At 36.0% G+C, this 18617-nt stretch overlaps 2 protein-coding genes across 2 annotated transcripts; both read right to left on the bottom strand.

The window, feature by feature from the left end:
- Nucleotides 1-4692: 4692 nt before the first annotated feature.
- On the bottom strand, nucleotides 4693-8628 carry LOC118046277 (putative disease resistance protein RGA1). Its single transcript, XM_035055106.2, has 2 exons — nucleotides 5642-8628; nucleotides 4693-5418 (listed from the first exon to the last, which is right to left on the bottom strand). Exons 1-2 carry the CDS (start codon nucleotides 8464-8466, stop codon nucleotides 5367-5369), a joined length of 2877 nt encoding a protein of 958 aa, XP_034910997.2. The 5' UTR covers nucleotides 8467-8628; the 3' UTR covers nucleotides 4693-5366.
- Nucleotides 8629-13238: 4610 nt separating this feature from the next.
- LOC118046276 (thaumatin-like protein) lies at nucleotides 13239-14505 on the bottom strand. Its single transcript, XM_035055104.2, has 2 exons — nucleotides 14338-14505; nucleotides 13239-14098 (listed from the first exon to the last, which is right to left on the bottom strand). Exons 1-2 carry the CDS (start codon nucleotides 14402-14404, stop codon nucleotides 13422-13424), a joined length of 744 nt encoding a protein of 247 aa, XP_034910995.2. The 5' UTR covers nucleotides 14405-14505; the 3' UTR covers nucleotides 13239-13421.
- Nucleotides 14506-18617: the final 4112 nt, after the last annotated feature.

Genomic DNA, 18617 nt, shown 5'->3' with positions numbered 1-18617 from the left:
TTTCCCATCTTTTCTTCTCTCTTCGGGTGGGCCTTCATTGGACTCGAGTAGGATAAAATTCAAGTCTAAATTGAAAAGTTATTAAAGAATCAAAAACTTAATTAAAAAAAAAAACCTCTTTAGTGTTTAATTCATATCTTAGTATGTGGGGGAGGTCATTGCATTAGGGTGGCACATGCAACTTTCTCCGAGCTCTGATGGTGGCCTTCCTTGATGTTAATAAAAGCATCTTAATAGGGGTTTCCTTCCAAGATGGCGTGTGGCAATGATAAAATTCTGGTGTGTTTTCAATGATCTATTTTTCTTTTTCTTTTTTATTCTTTTTCTCTCGGATCTTACAATTGAATTTTTTTCCTTCCCTTTAGGGACTAAAATGGTTGGATTTTCTTGCTAATTCTCAATTGTAGCCCATTTAGTTTCAATCATTTAGAAAACAATAATTATTTTTTTTGCAAAATATAGCAACAACTCAATAATTAGATTTATTTTACTTAGCAAGAACCCATATAAAATCCATCAAATCAAATTATGAATACTAACATTAAAAAAATAATATGAAATAATAAAATTATAAAAATAAAAAAATAAAAATACATGAAAAAAAACTATGACTGCAATTTTTTTTGGATGTACAGTTGATGAAACAATAAAAAGGTTAGGTTTTTTTTTTTTCTAATCGTTAACGTTGATTGTTAATTAATTAATACATTCATAGGTTTTCATGATTATTAAAATAAAATGATAATAAGAAGACAAATTGGAAGAGACGGGAAGTGGTGATGATTCGATAAATAATAATAATAATAAAGAGATGCAAAATTGAATAAAGAAGAGGCCGCGTGGCTGCTGTTTTAACGCGTCTCTTTTAGTACACGGAACGGACGCAGAAAAGGGAAAAGCAGGATCCGTACATTAAGGATTCGTGCACGTGGACTGAATGACGTCAAAGTGTTGTCTCTTTGCACACCTGTCCTTTCAAATAATTAAGTTCGTGATCAGTAGCAAAGCCTCTGTTTAAAAACGCGTTTCAAAAATTGTTTATTAAAAATTTAAATTATTTTTATTTAAAATTATTTTTATATATTTTTAAATTGTGTTGATATATTAATATTACAAATTAAATAAAAATATATATATTATTTTAATATATTTTAAAATAAAAATACTTTAAAAAATAATTATTACTACACTCTCAAACATCTTTTAATCACAAATCTTTAATATATTTTAATATTTTTTACACCTTTTCTCTTACCACTTATTATAGTTTAATTTTAATCTTAATAGTTTTTTTTTCCATTAAAATAGAAAAATAAATTCTAGCTTGCCATCTAATTAAAGATTGGCCACAAAATTATTGCCCCGACCAAAGAAAAAAGTGTCTTATGATGTTGAGTATTTTTTTTTTAATTTTCTTCTTTTACAATATGTTTTTGTTACTAAGTTGTTAATGTCGATAAATATATTTTGATTTTAAATAATAACATTGAATGATATATCATTATTTATTCAAATTACCAATGTAGTTTAATTGTGCAATAAATATGGTTTTTTTTTCTTACTCGAGTATTCTCACACCTCTTTTAAAGAGTAAAACTAGTCTCATTCGGGGTTCGTCGCTGCTTTTTCTAATAAGTACATTTTCTAGAGATCAAACTTATATTTTCATCTTTACAGGAATATAGCAGTGTTTTAATCATAGTTATTAAACCCGGCCTGGGGGTTGACCCGACCAAATGGCCGGGTCTTGGGTTTTATGGGTCAACTCGTCTCAACCCGGATTAACCCAGGAAAATTAAAAATAAATTGAAGTTTTAATATTTCATATGAAAAAATCCATGTAAATATAGATTATACATATTATAAATAATGAAGTTTAAAATAATATTTTTTTTAAAAAATTTAACCCACATTAAAAAAGATATTATGTTAAGCTTTTAAGTTGAAGTATTCAAACTAAAATATTTTTTTATCCCACATTGAAAAAACATAACTTTTTTTTTTGGAACATAGAGTATATATACTAATGGGTTTCAAATCCCACATTGAAAATACATAACTTTTTTCATAGGAACAAAGAGTATATATATGAAAGGGCTTCAAATCCTACATTGAAAAGATACTATGTAATCCTTTTAAGTTGAAGTATTTAAACCAAAAGGTTTTTTATCCCACATTGAAAAAACATGATTTTTTTCCTTGGAAACATAGAGTATATATACTAATGGGTTTCAAATCCCACATTGAAAAAATATAATTTTTTTTCATGTGAATATAGAGTATATATATGAAAATGTTTCAAACCCCACATTGAAAAGATACTATGTTATCATTTTAAGTTGAAATATTTAAACAAAAATTTTTTTTTATCCCGCATTTAAAAAAAAAAAAACCCGGGTCTCGTTCCGGGTCCCAGTCGTCAACCAGCCGGGTCGCCCGATTTTGGTCGGGCTGTTGCCATAGTCGATCTTTTATTAAACCCGGACCGGTTCAGCTACTGAGTCAACCGGGTCCCGGGTCGACCCGCCGGGCCGGGGCAGGTTTAATAATACTGGTTTTAATCACTAGATTTTATTGGTGCCATAAATGTGATATGGTAATCAATGTAGTTTTAGTTCCAAAAAGGAAAAATAATTGTATTTATATCACCTTCCTCGTAAAAAAGGAAAGATAAAAAAAATAGTGCACCTACTTCTTTTTTATCCATAAATTACACCCTCAACCATCAAATTCATGAATTTCTAATTTTCAACAAGACTCAGTTTTGTTTTTTTAGATTAATTCAAATCTATCTAGATAAACATGTGGTCATTGTTGGGCTCCTATACGTCTAAGTTGACAATGCATGAGGATAACCTAATTAATTTAGTTTGCGACACATCTAACGATATTATTTGAAATTGTGTTCTAAAACACGCTTTTAAAAATTTTTAAAAAAATTGATTTAAAATTATTTTTTTATGTTTTAAAATTATTTTGATATATAAATATCAAAAATTAATTTTTAAAAATAAATAAAATATTATTTTAAAGTACTTTTGCAATAGCTTTGCCTAGAGTGTTTTTATCTTCATATAATTCAAAATTATAAATAAAAGATAAACGGAATAATTCACCCTCCGTGCAATATATCTATATCAACTCAAGGTTTTTTAGACTTTTCTCCTTTACTATTAGTGCTAATTTAAATATCCAAGAGAAGTGTTTGGAGGGACTTTCCTTTCTCTTGTCTTTTATGGAATGATGGCACCCAACCCTTCTACAAACCTAGTTCACTGTAGCCTAAAAGGAAAGAACTTTTAGTAAAAGTTTTCTCCCAGCCTCATCAAATACATTTCTCCACCTAACTTTTAACAAACACAAGAATTATCTTTTAAGTTTTGATAAATCCATAGTTGGGAGATCTAAACTTTTTTTTTTTTTTTTTGTCTTTGGGAAAGTATTTCCAATTTTTCTCTAAAAAAAGAAACAAAACTTCCCCATTTTTCTCTATGAAAAAGAGCACATCTTTTTAGTAAGGTTATTAATTTCGTTCCGTTTCATCCTAAATAACTGAAATATATCATATCAATTCAAAAAACAGAACAAAATAGAATAATTTTCATTTCATTTCAAATCTCGGCCCGTTCGGATTTTCCGGATAAATTTCGACTAGAATGTTTCGGTTTGATTTCACATGTTTCGTTCGAGCTTAAACAAGCTATTAAATCATTTGTATTTTGTTTAAGTTGAATTACTTTAAGTTAAAGTTCTATTTAATATTGACTATTTAGAAATATTTTAAAATTTAAAATTATATTTGTTTGTATTACATAATTTATAATTAATTTATTTTAAATTTGAATTATGTTTTTTGAATTATATATATGAATTATATATATGAACAATACAATCCTGAAATAACATGCCGAAACGTTTCGAAACCAAAACATTTTATTCTAATTGAAAAAATAAAATACTTACCGGAATAAAATTAACAACTTTATTTTTGAGAGCGTATAAACATTATACAGAATCGAGTAAATTGACTTATCCAATAAACCCAAAAAAAGAAAAAGAAAAAAGAGAGACTGCAGCTAACATGCCCCTCGTATCCATAGGATATTCCATTACATTATGATGCTATACGTGACTATTTTCTAGTTTTTGAAGGAAATCATCTCATGTTATTTATACCATCATTAATCAAAACTTTAGTTCATGAAGCAATGAACTATATAGTCTTAAAATATGACTTAAATTGAATAATGGAATTCTTAATGAAAAAAAAGAAGAAAAAAGAAACAATTTGTACTAATATATAAAAAAGAATAGAAAGTAGAGTGACTTGGAGATGACTTTACATGCATTCAAAATAAGAGATAAGGTAGCAGACGAAACACTCTTGTTTGTGTGAAATAGTAGATGTGTTGAAGCTTTTAAAGGTATTATTTTCACTTTGATTTAAGTTTTAATATATAAAAAAAAGTAATTAAACTAAAATTTTTTTAAAAAAACCTGAAATCAGTTCAAACTGATTTTATATTCATTTTAGGACAAAATGACTTGGTTTTTTGGTTTACGATTTAGCTCGGTTTGGCTAAAGTTCGGTTTTAGGTCGAACCGAACTAGTTGATTTTTTAAAATTTTAATCCTGGTCGACTACTGATTAGACAAACTAGTGAGGTCTGTGCTGTCTGGAAAATACAATAATGGTTTTGCATCCTATAAGCAACAAAAACAGATTCCAGTCCCTGTAAATCGATTACCAGTTTATTTTCACAAACACAAGGATCACAACAAACAGATTTCAGACCACTTGTAGTAATCTCAGTCATTTACGTACAATTTGTCCCTCGCCAATTGTACAACTTCTCTCGAGTCTCAACCAAAAGCTTTCTCATTGCATATGATTAGGAGTTTCTCAGGAATGCTCTTCTTTACAATCCACATGACAATCACCATGCAGAAACACTTTTGGATTATGTCTGCGAATTCTACTGTCACATTGCATATTGCAGTTTGTTAAAACTCACATCAAGTTGAAGAGTGGCAGAATGTACGTTCTTCTGAACCTGTAATCTCCTTCAAAAGCAGAATTCCTCTGTTTCTTCGGTATGTGCTCTACAGAATATGCTTTGCATTCACTGTTATTCATTCCTATCCAGTTGCCATAAACCTTTATACTGCTCGAAGTCTAAACAGATGATCTCTTCTTATGTCCCTGTAATTTAAAAAAAAAAGTAGTAAATTATGAACATCTTGCTGGACTTGCTCCTCCATGCTTCCCTGATAGTGAAAATCAACGTTTCCAGCAAGTTGAAGAGTAAAGACCATTTCCTTGAACTTTGGCCCTTTTTTATTCGGATTTTCTTCTCTTTTCAGCTTCAAAAGGGTTTTTTTTCTACAGATTCTGACTTGTGCTTTTGTTCTGAGAATCTGGAGAAAAAAAGGAAAGAGAAGTTAATTAGAAAAGTTTAGACCATCTCTTGCAAATTTAGAAATTCATCAGTAGTAGAGAAATTCAAACAAAAGAACATTCGAAACAACTGACAATTCACAGGTGCGTAAAACCATTGTACAAGAAATTTGTCATTTGTTAAAATATATTTACAAGAAATTAAAGCCCAAATCACAAGCAGGATATTTATAGTTTACGTACCTCTTTCCATCAAAATAGATGATGGGGATGTGAGAGATACGGTGCCAATCCACTCCACCATTCCAATGATATTGGCCTCTCAGAGAACAACAATCATCCACAGACAGTTCCTCTAGAGTGGTCATCTGAAGAAGTTGTCTTGGAAGTGCTTCCAACGTATCGCAAAATCCAATGTATAAGCGAAGAAGACATGGCATTACTTCTTCTTCCAGGGCGATCCCAGCATCCCATTTATCCCATGCATACATGCGAGAAAATCTGAGTTCTTTCAGTTTGGGGAAAGCTTTTTTCTTATCTTCGTTTTCCTTATGGTTAGTTTCTATTCCCAGAAATTCATCGCCCACTCTATGCACACTCCTCATATCCGATATCTCAAGATACTCGAGGAACGGTAGCTTGCCCAATGGAGGCAGATTGTTGCAGTTTCGGAACTTGGAGATACAGATCTTGGACAGCTTGGCTAAGTGCATCATCCAATTGGGAATTTTCATGTTGATGCCTCCATAGTGCTCTATCTCCAGATGTTGCAGACTTGGAGGTGGTTCTAAGGCTTGAATAATTTCTCCATCCTGGTCATGTATCAACGCTTTGCACTCTACAAAACTGAGTTTCAAAGTAACGAGCTGTTTCTTCTTTTTAAGTTGTGCCTTTCTGGTCTCACTGATCATATCTGTTGAAATTCCCAACCCACTAATCTCGAGATAGTTTCGAAGGTTGTTCAAATTTTGCAGATCTCCAAGAGTGCTAGATGATTCCTTACTATGGTAGGAGCAATTCACAACAAACTTGTAAAGTGACTTCAGAGAAGTTAATCTCTCGATTCCTCTGGGCATGAAAGTCAATTTATCAGTGTGATAATTGTTGAGATGCCTCAAGTTGATTAACCTGCATAAGCCATACGGTAGCCTTTGAAGCTCACAGCAACCACTGACGTTTAGGGTTTGCAGGTTGTGCAATTCACCAATTTCTTCAGGCAAATACTTCAAATGCTGATTGTCAGACAGGTCAAGATACCTCAGATGTATCAGTTTGCCTATCTTATCTGATATTTCTTCACTTGAGATGTGGCTCAACTTCAATGCTCTCAAACAAGTCAATCGACTTAATAAATCGTCCTGGTTTCTTCTTACAAATGGATAGTCACTTATACAGTAGTCAACGAGGAGGCTACGCAAATTTTTTAATTTATCAAAAGAGACAGGGAATGAGGCATTCCTTTCCGAAAACTCTATCTTCAAATGGCGAACTTTGTCCCAAGAAGAGACCATCCCAATCACTCCATGACTCCTGACCTCAACGTTAACACAATCGTTCTCGGTAAGAAATTGGGCGAACTCGTGCACCAGATCATGCACCTTACATGCTGCTGTGCTACCATTCCCATCGTTTATAGCATTTTGGAAGAAAGATCGAGCGATTAAGTTTTCAAAGTAGTCCTTACCTACTAATTCCTCTTCCTTAATCTGTGTTGCCCTTAGATAACCTTGTGCCATCCACAAATTGATCCAGTATTCTTGCTCTAACTTCTTGCTGTCTTTGGAGAAAACAGCACAGTATGTGAAACAACGTCTCATTTTGGAGGGCAAATCATCATAGCACAGCAGCAGAGGAGGATAACCAGGTTTATCTTTGTATTGGTCCCAAACCTTACTATCCAAGACAAGCTTCCGTTCTTCTGTGGAAATTTTGACTTGCAAAAGACTTGCTAGAGCCTTTACAAGAAATGGAAGTCCCTTGCAGCCACTGATAATTTTGTTATGAATGCTTACCATATCTTCACTCTCTGTACTACTGTTTCCAAACCATGCACGGTGACTAAATAATGACCGGCAATCATCTTCGGTAATTCCATGTAGAGGGAAAACGCAGGTGAGGTTATCAACCGGAACCAGATCACTGCGTGTGGTTATCAACACCTTGCTTCCAGGCAAACCAAACTCAAAGTAACACCTCAGATATTTGTACCACGTAGAAGAATCGATTTCCTGCACATCATCAAGGACAAGAAGAAACTTCTTTCCAAAAACGGCCAAAGCTGTCTCTTCGAGCAGATCATTCAAGCCAACTCTATCTGATGATGAAAAACGATGAGGAACAGACTGGAAGTCTGACTTTTCTGCTATGATCTTAGCAAAGGATTGTGAGACGGACACCCATATCTTAAAATTGAACTCTTCTTTTATACTTTTCTCCTCGTAGACTAGTTCAGCAAGATAAGTTTTTCCCACCCCTGCTATCCCTACTATAGAGATGACATCGGAGCTTCGGCCTCCCTGATCAGTACTCTCCCCCAACAACAACTTCATTATTTCATCCTTTTCCTTCTCTCTACCACAAACTGGTGTTTCATCCACAGCAGTTGCATAATATTGAATGCTCTTTTCAAATTTTGTTTCTTTCCGCCCAAAAAACCGATCTGCCTTTTCATTTAGTTTCTTCATTTTGGAAGCAATATCATCACGCAGACTAACTTGACCGCAAGTGAAACAAGAGGAATGTATCTTCAGCTTCCTTTTAGACTTGCTGGGATTTTCATACTCTGACTCTGTTTCTGATTTCAGAATTGCAGTTACCCACTCATCCAACACGTCATCCAATCCATAGCAAATTTCTTCGAAGTCATCGAGCCATTCTTTGGCACTTTCGTCCTGTTCATGCCTCCATCTTCTCTCTGCATCTGCAACCTCAAGTTTTACGGACTGGAGTTTGCGAGTAAGATTTTTTACTTCTTCCTTGACACCAACAACCAATCTCACCTCTTGTTTGACCTCATAAAAACGTATTGAACTCAGCAGCTCCAAGAGTTCGGAAACAAGGTGGGCCATACTAAAAAAATATATCAAAGGAATTAGTTTTTTGTTTTTTTAAGGTAGAAATCGAGAAATGAAAGATTACAAAATGAAATACGAGGGCCTTTTATGTTTTGTTACTACTGCGACAACGTTTATGCGATTTTGTTGTCAGAAAAAGAGAGAAGGTGATAGAAAAGCTAAGAGAGAATAGGAAAAGCTGTTGTTCAACAATGTGCCACCAGGCGTTTTTGCCCTTAATTTTCAGGCATTTTCGAAAACTGACTCGCTTAGTAATCAAGTCAAGAATATATGGTAGGCGTTTACGAGGAAGAAGAGAATGGAATAAATGTGAAGAGAGGGACAAAAGGATGCGAGTTCTTTTAAAAGAATCAGATTTCCTTTAGGAAGAGGCAGGATGACTCCATGGATAGATTTCTTAGAGTTAGACTACATTGGATCCAACTATTTACGGTACCTTTACTGTTTTAAATAGCATAACCATTTACATACATTAACAAAGACCCGAAGGAGAAGGAAGAGGAGAAGTTACTGTAGCTCTATGAATATAGAATAGTTATTTGACAAAATTAACGAGAAGGTAAGGTGGTCTTTTCTTAAGAAATTTATAACTGTACTCTAATTTATTTTTTATTTTAATTTTTATCTCTGTAAGAATTTTTAATTTTTTAATTATAAATAAAGCGGATGACATGTTGTTCAATCTAAATTTTTTTTTTAAAAAAATAAAGTTAGACAATGCATTCTCTATATCATTTGTTTTTCCATAAATTTTAGTTGTTGTAATGGCTAAAAAAAATTGATGATTTTTTCACCAAAAAACTCATTTTGACCTAAAACATCTTTAAAACACCCTAAACACCCTGTTAAAATCATTAATGACCTTAAGAAACCTAAAAAGTGACACAAAAACTCGAAATCAACTTGAAACTAAAATTCTTTTCAAGCTTGGATCTAATTTTTTAGGTAATATGAAGGTGAAAAAAACATCTAATTTGAACTTCTCTCACCAAATAAAACCCATTTACACTAGGATTGATCATTTTGACCAATAAAATCGGTGTCAACATCAATTTTCTCTATTTACCATATGAATTTGATGACTCTTTCTTCCCTCTCAAACCTGGGACTTGAAAATAATAAAAATAGAGCTTGGAACTAAAATTGACTTTGTTTTGAAATTTCAAAAATTGAAGGGTCTTATGACTTGAAAAATATAAGGAGTACAATAAGCATTACTCTCAAAGTTTAAAAAGCCACCCATTTTCTTTGCTCTTTTTTACACTTTGATGCTGTATCTTTTAATCTCACCTTTAACTAACAAATTGACATGCAATCTCATCATATATGGGTGAAATAAAAAAGAAATGAAAAAAAGCTTTGTGAAGAATAAGTTCATAGTGTTTTGTGAGAAGATTCATTTTGCATTTTGTATAATGAGTTCTTCATTGGGGTATTCTTTTTAAAGGGATAATTACAAAAAAAAAAAAAAAAACATTTCAGGGTTTGAATTCTTTAATATATCAAAGGTACTATTGATTTTGGCTTGTTCTAAGAATATTTATAATAGTTTTGAACTTGTGGGTTATAATAATTGTGATTGGGCTAAATATATGTATGATAGAAAAAAGCACTACAAGTTTATTCTTCTACATTGGAGACACATTATTCATATGAAGTTCAAAAAAACAATTTATAATTACATTATCAACTTGTGAAGCTGAATATGTAGATGTTACAATATGTATTTGTCATTTCATTAGCTAAGAAGATTATTGAAGGAGTTAAGAATATCACAAGATTATCCTACAAAAATATATGTGGACAACTCATCCATCATTATCTCGGTAAAGAATCCAATATTTCATGATGAAAATAAGAATATTGACATAATATTCCACTACCCACAAGATTGCATTACAAAAACAAAAGGTTGAAGTCAAGTATATAAAAACTCAAGACCAAGTTGTAAATATTTTCATAAAGCCATTCAAATATAATTTTTTGCTAAGATAAGATATATATTGTTAGTTATAAAAAAAAATCAAGTTTAAAGAGAAATATTAAAAATAAACCAGATTTCAGTTGATCGGTTCATAAACGATCAACCAGGTAAGTTGGTATAATTACTTTTTCTATTTATAATAAGTTTTTTTAAAATTAATTTAATTTATTGATTATCTAAAACTGTAAGTCTTTAAATAAACTTGTAATCAGAATTGTAAACTTAAATATAATAGAGATAATGTATATACTAAGGATAAAATACTTAATAAAATATTCTTTCCTGTCAAACATTATTTTAGCTTTGCTCACTGCCGACTGTAAACTCCGACGACACTAATTTTCTTGTAACAAATTCATCTTCAATCAATAATGGTGGCGTGGAACACCTACGGCAAGTTGAAGCCAAGTATCCCGCTCTGCTTTTCAAGCAGCAACTTACAACATATGTAGAAAAAAAAATTATGGAATGATTAGGGATAATCTGAAGAAAGAAATCAAGAAAGGGGAGCGAGTAGCCTCCTCTTTGGGCATCGATTCTGCCCATTGGAAGAAGACGAGGCTAGCCTTTCTATATGGACGTCTATTAAGGGAAATCAACTTGATGTAAAAATCCCCAATGCACAGCTTTATCAGGATTGTGGAAGAAGCCATGGCAGGGATGCTGACAGAAGGGCGACCTCAAGATTTCCCAGCTAGGGTTAAAGCAATCCTCGAAGGTGATTTATGAGTTCAACTCTATGATGCGGCCTTGCCATCAAATCAGCCTTGATGATGGGGAGATTAAGAAATGGTGTTAGGCGCAAAGAGTGAGAGAAATGGATTCCGAGATTTTCTAAACAAGGTGAGGATCGAATGTGTTGTCAGTGAGATTTTGAGGTCTTTTTTTAAATAAATTCTGGACTCAAAAACCTTCGAACAAATATAAAATGAAGCATAATCAATTATTGGAGATTTTTTGTAATTACTATTTTTTTTTAATTAACCAATAAATTTGTGCAGGCCAAAGATGAAAGAAAAAGAGAAGTAAAAAAACAAAGGAGCCGTATTGTGTCCCAAAAAACAAAGGGCTCAAACATTGAAAAACGAGACATGATAGGAAAAGAATCTGTATATACAGGGAAAAAGCACACTGTATTCGAAGGTGAAGACATGGTCACTCGTGCTTCTCTGTCACGCTTTCACCATATCTCCATTATTTCCTGAGGGGAAACATCTGACAATAAAGACGCCCAGCTCCATTACAGCGGAGGCTTCTACCGACACAAACCATGAGTGGCATCTCTAGCTGTTTATGAGCTTGTTGCTACCGGAGCCATCGTTGAAACTGGCTGGTCGGTCTCTAACACTAGACATACAGGGACCATCTATGATTCTAACAATGTTGTAAAAAACAAAAAGCCCCATTATTTCCTGAGGGGAAACATCTGACAATAAAGATGGCCAGCTCCATTACAGGGGAGGCTCCTGCCGACACGAACCATGAGTGGCATTTCTTGCTGTTTATGAGCTTGTTGCTACCGGAGCCATCGTTGAAACTGGCTGGTCGGTCTCTAACACTAGGCATACAGGGACCATCTATGATTCTAACAATGTTGTAAAAAACAGAAAGCCTCATTATTTCCTGAGGGAAACATCTGACAATAAAGATGCCCAGCTCCATTACAGGGGAGGCTCCTGTCAACAAAAGCTAGCATAAACCATGAGTGGCATCTCTTGTTGTTTATGAGCTTGTTGCTACCGGAGCCATCGTTGAAACTGGTTGGTCTCTAACACTAGGCATACAGGGAGGCTCCGGGATGCTCCTGTCGACACAAGCTAGCACAAATCATGAGTGGCATCTCTTGCCGTTTATGAACTTGTTGCTACCAGAGCCATCGTTGAAACTGGCTGGATGGTCTCTAACACTAGGCATACAGGGACCATTTATGATTCTCTAACAATGTCGTTAAGAAAAGAAAAAAGTTTGATTAAATGTCTCCAGAAGAAATAAAGTAACAAACGATTTACGTCCTTTCATTTGAAATAATCTATACAAAAAATTAAGCCACCTGCCTTCCACATTCTAATGCACATGCATCCAAGCAATAATTCGAAGACGTTCGAATAATGATGCAAAATAGTTCTTCAACTGTTCATGTCATCATGCTAAATTGGATTCAGAAGAAAAAAGTGAAAACAAATTGCATTTGCACTTAAGAGGCAGAAATAGAACTTTCGGTGATGATAGATATTATGATAATAATTGTTTTTTAAAATATATTTTATAAATATATTAAAATAATATTTTTATTATTTTTTTAAAAAACTTATTTTTATATTGGCATAAAAAATAATTTATAAACATTTAAAATAAAAGAACCTCAATTTTTTTTAAGAAAAATGGGACACAATTACAAACAATATTAAAACCTCATTTATTTTGAGGTTTCAAAAGTAATTTTAAAAACATTTAATTTTTTATTATTTTTTTTCTTTACTTTATTTTTTAAGATTATTTTAATATATTAATGTTAAAAATAATTTTTTTAAAAAATATATATTATTAAAAAAAAACACTTTTATAACTTTCTAAATCCCTTTAAACTCCCTATAAAAGCAAAGGCATGTGGAATGCTGCGTTGGATACTATTTTTAACTTTTTAAAATGTTTAAAATTAAAATTGTATTTTTTTATTTTTTAAATCACATATTAAAACAATAAAAATTTAATCTAAAACTAAAAAATAAATCAATTGCAGGTAAAAATGAAGGGAAAAAGCAGAGAAGAAATTAGGCATCCATAATCTCAATATCCATATATATTAATTAGATATATAACATAATTCATTATGTACTGGAACAATACACTGAAGCAAGCCCCTTGACCTCAGCAGCAACAACATATGTAATACTAGCTACATTGATAAGCCAAAGGAAGACAGCCTCCTAACTGAAGTGATCAGAAGACACAAATCCTTCACACATCAGCGGTGATGACAGAAAGTGACCAAATAATTCCCACGAGTGCAAGTTGCAATGCTTGTAGGATCATCGTAGGCATAAGAGTAGGCCTTAGGGCAAGCTGCCTTGAATATCCTGGAATAGGCTGTCGGCTTGCAAGCTTGCGGGGTTCCAAATCTACCAGTACAGCAATACCTTGGAGAATTGAAAGCAAAACAAGCACTCTTGCAGGCCACAACACTCCTGTTATCTCTTGACCTGACCTGTAACCCTGATGGACACATCAAGTTCAAGTCACTGACACACCCTGCATAGCTACATTTCCCGGATCCTTTAAATGGGGTTATTGAGATTGCAAGATTGTAGCCATCTACAAGGCTAACGTCATAGAAATCTTGTTCATTGCCTAGGGTGATTTCTGCTAGTGTGGCAGGTGGGGTGCCTCCAATGCCATTGCAGTAGAGGGAGCCACCGCAGTCTCCAGTGGCACAGCGGCCACGCCCGGAGGCATCGAAGGAGCAGCCATGGCGACCCCAGAAACGGCCGGACCAGAGTGGTGGGATGTGGAGAGTGTATGCCTTGTTGGGTGGGAGCTTGAAGCCTCCACGGGCCAATATGGGTTTTCCTGCACTTGGTTGGATACCTGGCCACACTGGATGCGCGCACTTGTTGTGTAGTGTTATTGTTGTTGATGAGACCTCTACGTTACGCAACAAGAAAAATATTTAGAAGGTATTAAATCAACAATTTAAGAAATAACTAAGAGAGCACATAAGCTCATAATATTCTGCAGTTAGAGGCAATATGGTATGGTCTAGGCCAAACTATAAATAACAACACATACAAATTAAAGGAAAATTTCTAAAAGCTAGATCTTTGCTTCGGCCAAAGAAGGCAGGCAAAAAAGGACTTGGAAGTGAATAGGGCACAAGCTAGTACCTGAAATGTGGGAGAATATTGAAGTGAAGAGCAAAAGAGCAAGCAGAGATCTCAGCATTACTGCCATGGTGGAAGACTGAGGGAAGCTGATGAACACGCAGAAAGGAGTTGAGGATGGCAAAGAAGAAAGAGCTCTCTCTCTCTCCCTCTCTAAGTTACTTACAATTAGCATGGTTTTTATAGAGCAAAAAAACACGACGGTAAAGTAGAGGAGTAGCAAATTTTACTGTCTTACTGACTGTTTTGTTTTTTAAAAGCGAATAATTAGGTTGAAAAGAGGGGGCCAATTTGATTGATTGAGGTCAGAATTACATCAGCGAAAGTCCTTTCTCTCTTCACTGTCCATACCTCTAATTTCAACCATTGCTCTGTGCAAAAGGGAAAGTGACGACGGAGAAACTGCACCGCTTTCAAGGTCGTGTCGGAGAGATATTGTCTGCATCGCAGAACAAAAAAGAAGAAGAAGAAAAGAAAACCTGCTCACATGCCGTAGTGGATTCCTTCCAGTACTCTGTTGCCCAAATGGAGCCCTGTGACGAGTCTGTTGGTGGGAGAAACCACTGGTGGTGGCTTTGAAACACTCAGAGGGGATAAAACACACTGGTTTTATTACAAAATCCGAAGCTTACAATTAAACACAAAAGCTTAACAATTACACGCCCTCTCTCTCTCTTTCTCTTTCTAGTGTTTCTCTCAATTCTCTCCACACATATAACATAAGCTGGGCACTCTATTTATACACGAAATCAAAACAAGAAAATTCAACCTTCAAGTGTGAAGGCGGCTGGCGGCTGTGGGGGCGGCTGGCGGCTGCGGCTGGTGGCTGGCGGCTGGTCGGTTGGTGGCTGGTCGGTGGCAGCTGGTGGTTGCCTTCCTTGACCATCTAGAGGTTGAGTTTAATTCAACAAATCTCCCCTTTAAACTCAATCGAGAGATATCATGCCAAGCATGAACACTTCTCTCTTCAATGCCTTCTCTCTGCTTGTAGACCCTTTTGACACCTATTGCTTTCTTCTTTTCTGGTAGGTCCTTATCTGCATGGAAACAAAACAGAGTTGTATCTTCCATAACCTGAGTGGTATCGTACAACTCTTCAAGATTCCGCATCTTTCTTGGTCCTTCTGACGAGGATGCTGATGGTGGTGTTGATGATGATGCTCCTGGTGTGTTCCTCCTGTTGAATACAGGGAATCTGTGTGCCGGACTTTGTGGTTCAGCTGCTGGTATAAACACCGGACTTTGTGGTTCAGCTGCTGGCACAATCGGTTCTTCTATAAGTACTGTTGGTACTTCTTCACCTTCAAGGATCAAATCAGTGTTGATCCATCTGACTGCTTCTTGATCATCATTCCATGCCCAAGATTTATCTTCTTCAAAGATAACATCTCTACTTGTAATCACCTTCTTCGTGATGGGATTATATAGCCTGTATCCCATCCTTCTTTCACCATATCCGACAAAGATGCATTTCTCGCTCTTATCATCGAGCTTTCTTCTTCTTGCATCTGGGATCTTTGCATATGCCACACAACCAAAGACTCGTAGATGAGTAACACTTGGTTTGTGACCACTCCATGCTTCTTCTGGAGTAACACCTTGCAAACTTCTGGTCGGGCAGCGATTTAACAGATACACTGCACATGATATAGCTTCAGCCCAGTATTGCTTGGGCAGCTTCTTTGCTTTGAGCAAACTTCTGGCCATGTCAAGAATCGTGCGATTCTTCCTTTCTGCTACACCATTCAGCTGTGGTGTATAAGCTGGTGTCGTCTGATGTCTGATGCCTTGTTGTGTACAATAGGCTTCAAAGTCGTTTGCTGTATATTCTCCTCCTTGATCAGATCTCACTGTTCTGATCGTATAACCAGTTTGCTTCTCCACAATTGCTTTAAAATCTTTAAAACAATTGAATACTTCTGACTTCCTCTTCAGAAAGTATATCCACGTCTTTCTACTAAAATCATCAGTAAAAGTGAGGAAGTACCTATTTTGTCCAGTCGACATAGGCGTGATTGGGCCACACACATCTGTGTGTACTAACTCCAGTGGCCTCTTTGCTCTCCAGTTGACTTCTTTAGCAAAACTGGATCTGTGATGTTTGCTGAGGACACAACTCTCACAGACTTCATCTGGATGATCAATGTGAGGCAAACCTTTGACCATCTTCTTGCTTGCTAGCATCTTCAAACTCGTGAAATTCAGATGTCCAAGCCTTAGGTGCCAAAGCCATTCTTCACTGTTGGTGATGGCGCTCAAACACCTTGCTTCATCATACTGGATGTTCAAAGGAAACATCCTATTCTTGGACATTTTCACGTAGGCCATTAATCTCCAATTGTTGTCTCTAATTGCTAGATGACAATTCTCCGAGTAAAAAGTATAGCCTCTCTCCAAAAGTTGACCTAAGCTGATTAGGTTCTGTTTTATGGCTGGGACATAATAGACATCGGCGATGTAGCTGGAATCGCCATTCTTCATCTTGACTGGGATGTTGCCTTTACCTTTGAATGGAACCTTTGTGGTATCTCCAAAAGTAACTAGACCTTGCTTGGTCTCATCTAGATTACTAAATAACTCTCGGTAGCCGCACATGTGATTGCTGGCTCCAGTATCTAGATACCATATGTCCTCCTTTTTCTTATCAAGTCCTTGTTGGACAAGAAATGCAGTTTCTTCTCTGTCATCCTTCTCTACATAGTTAGCTTGCTCACGTATCTCCAACGGAGCTTTTCTTCTGCATTCAGTGCTATAGTGCCCAAATTGATTGCAACTATAACATTTGATATTCCTCTTGTCACGGTTATTGTAACCGCCTCCTCTTCCTCTGGGAGTGAATGCTTGTTGTCCTCGGCCTCCTCTGGTGGTGTTTCTACCACCTCTTCCTCTAAAGCTTGTATTCCAAGAACCTCTTCCTTGGAATCTCTGGAATCCTCCTCTGGATTGTTGACTTCCTCCTTGAGTGGTGTAGCCACTTGATGAAGTCTCCCCTTGCTCATATCTGTCATTGAGGGACAGCTTTGCTTGTAAGGCATGCTCAATTGCCTTATCTCCATTTCGCTTTACAATCTTCTGCTCATGAGCTTGCAAGGAACTCATAAGCTCATCCACTGTCAACTTGTCCACTTCTTTGGACTCTTCAATTGCGACAACAACAAAGTCGAATTTTGGATCTAGGGATCTCAAAATTTTTTCAGTAATTCGAGCATCGATGATGGCTTCTCCATTTCTCCTCATCTGGTTGACTATCACCATAATCCTTGTGTGATAATCAGAAATAGACTCCGAGGACTTCATTTGCAATAACTCAAAGTCACCTCTCAAAGATTGAAGACGAATCTTCTTGATTCTGTCAGCACCTTTGTATTTCTGTTGGAGAGCCTCCCATATATCATGTGACGTTTCAGCGGAAGCTATGATCTCGAACGTATCTTCATCAAGACCTTGGTAGATGATGGTCTTGGCTTTGTTGTCCTTCTTTCTGTTGACTTTCAAGGCTTGCTTCTGAGCCTCTTGTAAAGCATCTTCTCTTTCTTTAGACTCTGGTTCATCATAACCAGTTTGTACAATATCCAAACACTCTTGTGACCCAAGAAATGCCTTCAATCTGATGCACCAACTATCATAGTTGTCTTTGGTCAGCTTAGGGATGAGTGTATGTGTACCTTCTGTAGTCATTTTGCTCTTTTAATGACTATATCGCCTTCTGGAAGCCGAATTTGGCCAAACGGACACTGTAGATCGATCCGGAATGGTCCAAATAGTAGGGAACCGGTCTGACTTTGTTGAAATCGGGTCAGAAAATGGGTGAACCGGTCAAAACATCACTTCTGTACGGCGGGCGGTTCGCTGGGTTGAACCGGGAATATTCTGTGGAATATTCTGGGGAATATTCCTTCGGCTCGGCTGAGGCTTTAAAGCGGCTCGGCTCGGCGCGGAGTGCGGCGCGGCTTGTGGCTCGGCTGGACTCGGCGTGAACGGCTCGGCGCGGCTTGAATATGGCGCGCGTGCACGTCAGTCGTCTTCAACCTCTGGCGCGCGTGGCTGCGCGTGGTCTTCTGGGCAGAATCTTCAGGCGGCGCGTGTGAGCTACCTCCTCCTCCGATCAGGCTGATTCTTGCGGCAGTGAGTTCGTCTTGATGAGCTCTACACTTTGGAATGATCAAAACTTGTTTTGGACAAATTTGAAAATTCGGATATACCCCAAAACACTTCTGTTTTCCGACGAACGGGGCTCTGATACCAATTGTTGGTGGGAGAAACCACTGGTGGTGGCTTTGAAA

The sequence above is a fragment of the Populus alba genome, chromosome 12 (genome assembly GCF_005239225.2).
Source record: "Populus alba chromosome 12, ASM523922v2, whole genome shotgun sequence".
NCBI lineage: Eukaryota > Viridiplantae > Streptophyta > Magnoliopsida > Malpighiales > Salicaceae > Populus > Populus alba.
This window is presented reverse-complemented; position numbering and strand designations above follow the sequence as displayed.